Below are 9,437 nucleotides of genomic sequence, written 5' to 3'. Positions count from 1 at the left end.
TTTTTTCATCATCATCACCATCTTCTTCTTTTTTTTTTCTTATTCATATTTTCTTTTTTGTTTTACCTTCTCAAGTTTCTTCTTGTTTTACTCTTTTAACAAGAATAAAAACAAAAAAATCAAATAAAGAAGAAGAAAAAACACATAATGCTGCAAAATTACTTGGAAGATGATGAACTTACATTCATTTAATTAAAAGAAAGAAAGAAATAAGGAAAAGAAGAAGAAGAAGAAGAAAAATGAGCAATAGAGAAAACATTTTTCTGAAAAAAAAATGCTATTTGTACACTAAAATCAGCTACTAAAATCAGTCACCAATGTATTTGTGTATAAATTCATGTGTGCTTTAATTTATTTTCAATGTATATTTGTATTTCAGTATGTATTTTATACTAGTGGCTGACTTTGGTGGTTGATTTTAGTGTACACGTAGCATAACTCATTTCTGTATTTGTAGAAAATTTGGGTGTAAAACGAAGATATTTTGGGCATTTTTATTCTGATAAGTTCTGCATAATTCAGAACTCTTCCTCTTCCTCTTCCTCATCTTCTCTTGCTTCTTCTTTTTCATCTTCTTATTTCATATTCTCATAATTTTTTTTGGGAGGAAAAAATCAAACAAAGAAAAAAATACATAATGTTGCAAAATCAAAAGAAGAACGTGGAGAAACACGACAATGAAAATGAAACACGCGAAAAAAAAGGAGGAGAAACACAAAGAAAAAGGAGAAGAAGAAGAAAGAAGAGGAGGATGAAGAGAAACGCAAAGAAAAAATGACAATTGTAGTTTTCATAGAGGAAGAAGAAGAGTCTTCGTAATGGTAAATGAGCGCTTTGAAAACATAATGCGCCTGTTAACATGCTTTTGTCGGTAGGGATGGAAGTGAGCCGAGCCGAGCTTGACTCAAGCTCGGCTCACCAAAATTGAGCTTGGCTCACGGGCTCGGCTCATTAACAATCGAACCTATTTCTTAAGCTCAAGCTCGACTCACCGAAAGCTCACAAGCTGGCTCAAATAATAGAAATATAAATACAAAATCTATATTTTATATAAATAAATTGTAACTTATATATTTTAAAAAATATTTAAAAAGAACAATTTTATATATTATTTATGTCTTACATCAAAATTATATGTAATAAATAAATATAAAATTTTAAATAATTAAAATCATTAATATATATAATTATATATTACTATTTCATAAGTATATATATAATATTAAATATATAGACTAAATGTATATAGAATACATATATATAATCGAGCCAGCTCACGAACTAATGAGTTGAGCTTATCCAAGCTCAAGCTCAGCTCGTTTAATTTATGAGCTCAATTTCAGGCTCAAACTTGATTCACCAGCTCACAAACTTAGCTTATCGAGCTATTAAGGAGCCGAGCTCGAACTGGTAACTTCTATTAGATTTGGCCAACTTATAAGATTTATAAATAAATAAAAAAAAAACAAAAAAAAATATTAGCCCCTTCGCCCCTGACTGCAACCCCCACCTGCTCCACCTCCAAACTACTCTCCGTCAGCCAGAGGGTGTTGCACCGCCGGCGTCTCCTTCGTCGCGGTCCTCTTCTCCTTGGCATCTCCCTCTCCGTGCTCACACTCAAGAACGTCACTCTTCTACATCTCACGAACGTCGCTGAGTTGTCACCCAAAAATCGCCGTTGGCCTCGCCTCTTGTCTTCGCCGAATGACATCTCTGCTTGCTTCTTCAGCGTCGTCGACGGTAAGTTCCTCATCCTCGCCTCTGGTCTTTGTTTGTCCTTGTCCTCGTTCCTAAGTCCTTTGGCCTCGTTCCTGAGTCCCTGCTGTTTTAATTTGGTTCAATGATTTCCTTCGCTTAAATAAATTATTCTGCTAGTGTTGAATAAAACTATGTAAATCAAAATAATATGACTTGTCATTATTCTCATATATTGATACATGTTCAGGAGGGCAAATTTTCTTATCATATATCTTCTAACTAATTAACTCAAAGCATAAAGGGATAAAGGGCGCGTGCCCAGGTGAAGAAATCGGCTGTGGCTCCGTGAACGACAAGCGGTGGCCGCGGTAACCGGAGGTGGCGGTTCCCTTGGTCTGTACTCTCCGTCTCTCTCTTCCCGTACCTTTTGCTTTTTTGTTGGTATTAAAAGGGACAAGTAAAGAAGCCGTTGTTGAACTTAGTTTTAGGATTTGGATTACCAGAATTGTGCTGATCTTTGCAATGAAATGGTAGAGCTGAACCTAGACTTGATGAAGTGAAGATGATTATTTGTGTGTGTGAATTGAAACTAATTAATTAATTATGAGTTAATGGTTAGAGTCTGCTCCATAATGTGTCATCATATTTGATTAAATGCTTCCATTTTGCTTCTTTTTTATATGATCACTTGATTTGGTTTGATTCACCTATTTATTACCACTTTGAGCTGAATAATAATAATAATAATAGCAACAACAATAATAATAATAATAATATATTATTATTAATAATAATATTGTTATTAATTGATTTGAATATCGGTGCAGATGACATAGATACCAAGAAACTTATCTTCTGATTAGGAGCCTCAACATTTTGATTCATTTTCTTGGTTTGGAACATTTATATGTATCAATTCACCCATATAACCTCAAAGTAAACTTTACTCTGTTATGTATTTGATAAAATATAAACTTATAAGGGGCCTTCTTGGTTCAGGGATTAGGGATACTGACAAGGATGATTAGGGCAGTTGCCAGTTTCATGCAGTAATATTCCCAGATTGAGAAGTTGCCTTAGTTTTCGAAAAAACAAGTAACTTTGAGAATAGCAAATTTTAAAAACATATAATATTGCTGCTGCTCACTCAAAACTAAATGTAATAAATAAATGCTTTTGGATAGTTATGTTTTTAATTGATGCATCAGTATGAAGTTTAAAAGAATGAAAATTCTTCCCAAACAGATTTTTATGTGCTTGTCAAGCATAAATCCAAAGTTGATTGTAGTTCTATAGGGTATTCCATTCTCAAACTGAGTACTAGAATATATGAGACTTTTTTGGTGTGTTTCAAGGTTTGGAATTTTAACACAAGAACTTAGAGCCAAGGATGTCTCTTCGTATAAAGGCTGTGGTAGATAAGTTTGTTCAAGAGTTGAAAGAAGCATTAGATGCTGATATTCAAGATAGGATCATGAAGGAGAGAGAGATGCAAAGTTATATTGAAGAGCGTGAGCGTGAAGTAGCGGAGCGTGAAGCTGCATGGAAGGCTGAACTTTCTCGTCGTGAGGTATCCATTTCTCTAAAATTTATAATGTTTGTAGTGGGTTTTGCTACAAATCAATCTCATGATTAATCATGTATCCTTGTATGATCATATGGATATATTTAAAATGTTAAAGAAATTAGAGAAAGGAGAAAGCAGTAGCAATCTAGCAATGCTAGTGTCAATTGACTTTTGATGATTATCCAATCATTTGATGGATAACCTGATTTTTGTTTAGATGAATGCTTTGAATTTGGATATCACTAAGTATCCCTTTATCCTGTAGTCATGCATGACCATTGACCAAGAAATGATTGTATGAATTCCAATTCTGATGTCTAGATGAACGCTTGACAAAGTGAGATGTAGCAGTTTAATTTGAAGTTGATGGTATTGAAGATTTGATATAAGTGAAATTTTAATGAACTTTCCTGAAACCATAGAGACAAAGTAATGTGGCTTTTAGGTACTAGGCATTATCAGAGCAAATTATTTGACTAATCAGTTAAAGTTGGCAAGTATCACTGAAACAGTGGCTTCATGGTTGATTTATAAGATGCTTAGCTGCTGCAACTTTCTGCAAAATTAGTTCTCCTTAGACTAGGACATTATACTTTTGAGACACATATAGTTAGGACAACCCTTATCTAATATTTTTTTCTGATATCATGTTTTACACATTCAAAGGTACCACTTTTCATTGTTCTGTAATGATCTGGGGCATTTTGTGAGTTACCAGCATTTTGACGGGGATAAAAAGATGGAAATTGACTGAAGAGAACTTTTTGGCATTATAACAATATTTTCTTTTATGATACTGCTGGTTTACAAAAATTTACACCGTTACTTTTTTGTTTCAGGCAGAGATTGCGCGTCAAGAGGCAAGGCTGAAGATGGAAAGAGACAACCTTGAGAAAGAAAAAAGTGTCTTAATGGGAACTGCCTCAAATCAAGATAACCAAGATGGAGCTCTTGAAATTACAGTGAGCGGCGAAAAGTACCGATGCCTTAGATTCTCCAAGGCAAAGAAATGATGCTTGATGCTCTGCTTAGCAGACCAGAATGGGAAAAAAAGTACGTTTTTCATTCCTCACCTCCGAAAGAGAGGGTTAGTCCAGCTAAGAGACTAACATGCAATTCCATGTCAAGTTGTGGTTTATTTGTTCATTATTCATTGCTCAATTTGGAAAGTCATTGTTTGGTCCATATTTTTTCATCTGTAAATTTTTAGTATTACAGTTTCACATTGATGAGTTGGTACTTTTTGTAGTGAAAATATATGGTTTCAGTTACGTTAAGGACAACTTTGCCGAGTTAAATACAAAATTTTTATTGTTATCCGGACAATTGTTACGACTTCTGCATTAAAAATATGTAGCTTATGTTTTCTTAATCTTAACATAGAATTGAACATAATTTAAATAATTATATTACTTTCCACTTGATTTTATAGTGGAGCAGCATGTTTTTAAAATATGCAACAAGAATTTTTATCAGATAGTAGGAGTATTTGCTGTATTCTAAATTAAATTAAGATTAAGAATTTGTGTCCGAATGGTGGAGTATCTTGTCAGTTCTAACATAAATTGATATTTATTTTATATGCATTATTATGTAGAGGATTTTGTTTTTTTATAGTTTAGTTATTTGTTCATGTAGCAAATTCTCTCTTATTGATTTAACTCTTATTGTTCTGGGAGTTGCATTAATTTATGAATGATGATAGGAAATGATTGCATCATATTTTAAAATATGTTAACCATCCGGAAAAATTAGGCTTAATTATATGATTCACTAGCCAATTCAAATGAAACAATCCTAGGATAATTCATATCCTACTTTTGTTTGAATAATACTTAATGATGAAACCTGATTTAATCATTAGTATTATTTATTATTATAGATAACTTCTAGTTTCAACATTGTGATGAATGAAAAGAGTCCTGAAATTGGAAAATGCTTATAATAATGGTTTTGACAATGGATTGAGGACTTAAAGTGGCATCAACCCTAAGTATTCCCTCAGATTCATCAATCTTAAGCAAATCCAACTGAGATTGCAAAAGAGATGCCGGCATGTAATGTGTCCCTTCCGCAGCTCTTTTTTTTAATCGAACACTTAGCACCTCAGCAGGAGCTTCCAACAGTACAAAGCTAACAGCACTTGTTTCATAACTTCCCAATTTGTAATCAGGGTCACTTGATCTTAATGTTTCTCTATATTGCTTCTTCAATGCAGAACACCCAAGAATCACACTATTTCCGTTAACTATGTGTTCTTTTGTGGCATCTCTTAGTGATTCAAGCCATGGCATCCTGTCTTCATCAGTGAGTGGGATTCCCTTGCCCATCTTTTCTGTAATATTTAGAAAAAATAAAATAGGGGAGAGAAAAATTAATAGAAATGTTATTTCAGCATTGCTAAAAGCTGTCTATATAGTTGGTAAAAGCTGTCTATATAGTTGGTAACTATGTAAATAATTTGTAATTTTAGCTTAAAAGGAATTGAACTTCTAAAAAGGTTTGTGACTTTTCAAGGAGGAATTTTTGAGAGTAAAAGAACTTTGTAACTTCTAAATGAAATTTTTGTTACTATCAATGCAGTGAAAGCTCTGCTATGTTTCACAAGGAAACTTTAGCAAAGAGAGAATGTATGTATCCTACATTTTTATTATACTCCATAAAAATTGTTAGACAACTTTTGAGTTATTAAAATAATAAAACCTAAAAAAGTAAAAGAACAACATAAACAAATAACGAAAGAAACAAGACAGATAGAAACAAGTTCTTTATTTCAGGATAATATCACCCAAAGATGCATTGCATTTGTACAATTGTGCATGTATGCTCATATACCCACCTTTGTTTGATTCAGAATGAAAATCATCAGCATCAAGATACTTATATTTCATCTCTTTTCCCAGCATCTGTCCTACTGTGCTGTTGAGTAGATTTTCAATTGATTGATAAGTTTTTGAAAAGAAAATAGTTAACCAATCAGTTTCATTCATCAGCTCAAAAAGTTAACTAGAATAAAGATAGAACTATCCAACATATCATTATCAAGGCGTTAATCCAGAGAAATTGTTCAGCAGACTAGCAATTAGCAGAGCCATATTCTAGAATTATTATAGTGGACTTCTTGTATCCCTTCTTTTCTATAGAGATATCAGGTGTTCTTTTATTTTATTTTATTTTATTTTAATCGGCAGCTGAGGTTCGAACTTGACACTCGGTTAAGAAATGTAGAGCCATTTATACTCAACCACTGTATTTTGATAGCTGTGGTTGCGGGTTTATGGTTTAGGATTTAGGACAAATGACTAATGTTTTAGACTTTTAGTACATCAACACAAAGGAAAATTTGAATCTAAAACATATTACTTGAATATTTTACAATTAGACCCTTCCTAGTAGCTAAAGAACAAAGAGTTTATGAAATCATCATATGTGGATCAAGCTACGTTCCACTGCATGTCAATCACTTCTAATTAGTTTCATGCTCTTCATTCATGTTACCCCCGACTCTCGGGTCCCGCACCAGAACGGCCTCTGACTCGGATATCCGGGGTTGGCCCCACTCCCTTTCTCTAGAAGGCCGAATCGGTCTCCACATATTCTAACCGATATTTGAATTCAAATACCTCCTACCTTAGTTAAATAAAATAAGATGAGATAACTTCCATTAGCTATATAAAAAGGAGCTAGAGGCCCCTAATCATTCAGTTCATCCTTTATACCTCTTAGATCCATTATGAATTGGACGTCAGAATGTCTTTCAGATAATCCGGTGACCGCCCCGACTCGCCGATCCATCTCACAACTCGTACCAGAGACTTCTAGTACAATTCATATCCTTTAATGTTGTTTCTAAGCCTTTCATTTTCATATCTAAGCCAACGTTTCGTTCTATAATAACACAAAATGTCCAATTTTGTGTAACTGACTATGTATCGTACTCATAAACAATTTTGAGTAACTCCCGGCCAAGTTTTGGTTGGAGTGAATGGGGCAACCAAAAATTCAATGACGATATATGTGTGGGTTAATTTAAGATACAATACAAACTAAGTACACTTATCCTTACTTTATCTTAATTCTGAAATCAATTTTTTTTTAATAGGAGACAATAGAGGCTTTGGTTATTGGATGGATGGACTTACGTTTTTCCGGCACCGCTGACACCCATGATTACGATAACTTCACCTGCCAAATCACATGATATATATATAAGCAAAGATTAACATCTATACTTTACATGGAAATTGAATTCTTATATACAAAATGAATTCACCTTTTTTCTTTGGAGCCATATCTAATGTAGGTACCTCTCTGTCTGATGAAGGCATGAAAAATCAAGTCGAGAATCAAGAACGATATATATTTATATATATTGACTTCTAGAAGAATATAGGGAGCGAGACTTGACAAAACTCATCGCATAAGGATAAAAATAATGAGCCAAATGAAGTAATAATGATAGAAACTGAACAATAAATGTTGCAGCTATCACGTGACTCAGCTCCAACAAAGCAATTGAGGTTAAGCTCTTAAGGTCAGTTTGGCTAAATAACTTAAATAAGTTTTTTTTTTTTAAAAAAAGAACTTAAAGTATAAGATTTTTATTAATAGTAGTTGTTGAGCCTAGTTTGATTTTGGGTTGATTAATGATGACAAACATTTAATTGAGTTGAAAAGCCTAATATTGTTTAATGTGTGTTTTATTGTGGCAGGCTCATTAATTCTCTCACAGACAAGCAATGCTACTTGTTTATTCCTTTGATGTTCCAAGAAAATGCACAAGCCCAATACTTCATCCTTATTACACCGTTCAGCAAAAATCAAAGGCTATGCATTTGGCAAAAGAAAAATGGCAGCTATCTACATCACAAGCAAAACAAGACAGTTGGAAAACAAAGGAAGCAACAACACAACAAGGACAGGTGTGGCTCTGCAAAAGTAAGAAAGGACACAAAGGCACACCCCACTAACCCAAGGACAATAGCAGAGCAACTTTTTGTTGGTGGTTGAGCAAAACACAAATATACAGAAACAAGGAGCAGCTCCTCGTATGGCAGAGATCATGGAGTAGGATGCAAAAGAAGAGCATGCCAAGGAAGAAAGAAACTCCAAGGACAGCAGAGGTAGTGGTGGAGCTCCTCAGACAACAGGGGAAGTGGAGCAGGTTGAAGAAAGGACTGCATGCCATCAAGGACCACTCCAACGGGCAGCAAGGAAAAACAAAGAGGATGAAGCTACAATGAAGCCAAATAAAGATATATAACAAGCTTCAATCCAACATATGGAGTCAAGAAAGAGAGCACACATATTCAGATCACCATCTCTAACATAGAGCTGGAATCTCTTTCTTCTACTCAAGCTTAATTCTGATCTTATGTTATGGTTGTCTTGCGTTATTTTCTGTTTTGAGAAAATGCATTTATGTGAGATTCAAAAGCCAAGAGAGAAAAGACAAGAGTGATGCAAAATAGCCACTGTTTTTCTGATGTAATTTTGGTGTATGAACTAGGATTAGTTCCCCTTGCCAAGTTGGGTTAGCACTTGGTGAGAATTGAATCTGTGAAGATTTTTCTTCCAAGTTGGGATAGCACTTTGGGGTTGCTAAGCTTTGGTGAAGAAAGCTTAGGGGTAGATACTAGTTGGATTAGGAATTAATTCAATAGTATTGGTGTATGTAATCTGAGAATTATAGTGAAAATTTCACCATAGTTTGTGGTGGAGACTGGACGTAGGATTCATGGCACTGAGAATCCGAACCAGGATACATGCTGGTCTCTTTCTCCTCTTCTTTGCTCTTTTAATGTTCTGCGTATGAGACAATTTTAAATAATCTCCTACAACTCGAGCAACAGCAAAACAGAGTTTGAAACTTTAAGTTTTAAACTAACTTGATTCAACCCCCTTCTCAAGTTCAACTAGAATCATCAATTGGTATTCAGAGCCTGGTCTCAAGAAGGCAAGCTTCACAGCTTGGAGTAAAGATCCATGGCCAACAACATGAATCCCAACATCGTGGCTTTCACTCTCATTGAAGGGCAGTCCAACAATAGACCTCCCTACTTCAATGGCACCAACTACTCTTACTGGAAAGAGAGAATGAGAATCTTCGTGCAGTCGATCGACTACAACATCTGGAAGATCATTCTCAACGGCCCAGACGTTCCTACCAAAC

General features: G+C 34.5%; 2 protein-coding genes across 5 annotated transcripts; one reads left to right on the top strand and one right to left on the bottom strand.

Moving 5' to 3' along the window:
• Positions 1–1,461: 1,461 nt before the first annotated feature.
• Positions 1,462–4,582, top strand: LOC107488362 (uncharacterized). 3 transcript variants are annotated; one of them, XM_052261431.1, is made up of 4 exons: positions 1,602–1,740; positions 2,000–2,091; positions 3,054–3,268; positions 4,105–4,582. In XM_052261431.1, exons 3-4 carry the CDS (start codon positions 3,089–3,091, stop codon positions 4,276–4,278), a joined length of 354 nt encoding a protein of 117 aa, XP_052117391.1. In that variant the 5' UTR covers positions 1,602–1,740; positions 2,000–2,091; positions 3,054–3,088; the 3' UTR covers positions 4,279–4,582. The 3 variants fall into 3 exon arrangements, with proteins under 3 accessions (XP_015964580.1, XP_052117391.1, XP_015964579.1); XM_016109093.3 differs by having other exon boundaries at positions 1,617–1,740; positions 1,946–2,091; XM_016109094.3 differs by lacking the exon at positions 2,000–2,091 and having other exon boundaries at positions 1,462–1,740.
• Positions 4,583–5,100: 518 nt separating this feature from the next.
• On the bottom strand, positions 5,101–7,643 carry LOC107488363 (gluconokinase-like). Of its 2 annotated transcripts, none has more exons than XM_016109095.3 (4): positions 7,539–7,643; positions 7,408–7,450; positions 6,105–6,184; positions 5,101–5,600 (listed from the first exon to the last, which is right to left on the bottom strand). In XM_016109095.3, the coding sequence occupies exons 1-4, from the start codon at positions 7,591–7,593 to the stop codon at positions 5,161–5,163; spliced, it is 618 nt and encodes a 205-aa protein (XP_015964581.1). In that variant the 5' UTR covers positions 7,594–7,643; the 3' UTR covers positions 5,101–5,160. The 2 variants fall into 2 exon arrangements, with proteins under 2 accessions (XP_015964581.1, XP_015964582.1); XM_016109096.3 differs by having other exon boundaries at positions 6,105–6,179.
• Positions 7,644–9,437: the final 1,794 nt, after the last annotated feature.

The sequence above is a fragment of the Arachis duranensis genome, chromosome 5 (assembly GCF_000817695.3).
Source record: "Arachis duranensis cultivar V14167 chromosome 5, aradu.V14167.gnm2.J7QH, whole genome shotgun sequence".
Lineage (NCBI taxonomy): Eukaryota > Viridiplantae > Streptophyta > Magnoliopsida > Fabales > Fabaceae > Arachis > Arachis duranensis.
Note: the sequence above shows the minus strand (reverse complement) of the source record. Positions and strands in the feature narration are given on the sequence as shown.

Bases quoted from the DNA above. Each gene is read 5' to 3' on its own strand.
- LOC107488362 (XM_016109094.3), top strand. From the start codon at position 3,089: ATGTCTCTTCGTATAAAGGCTGTGGTAGATAAGTTTGTTCAAGAGTTG. The intron at 3,269-4,104 runs GTATCCATTTCT...TTTTTGTTTCAG, and splicing joins CTGAACTTTCTCGTCGTGAG to GCAGAGATTGCGCGTCAAGA.
- LOC107488363 (XM_016109095.3), bottom strand. From the start codon at position 7,593: ATGCCTTCATCAGACAGAGAGGTACCTACATTAGATATGGCTCCAAAG. The intron at 7,451-7,538 runs GTGAATTCATTT...GTGATTTGGCAG, and splicing joins TATGGCTCCAAAGAAAAAAG to GTGAAGTTATCGTAATCATG. The intron at 5,601-6,104 runs GTGGGTATATGA...TAAATATTACAG, and splicing joins TCATTCTGAATCAAACAAAG to AAAAGATGGGCAAGGGAATC.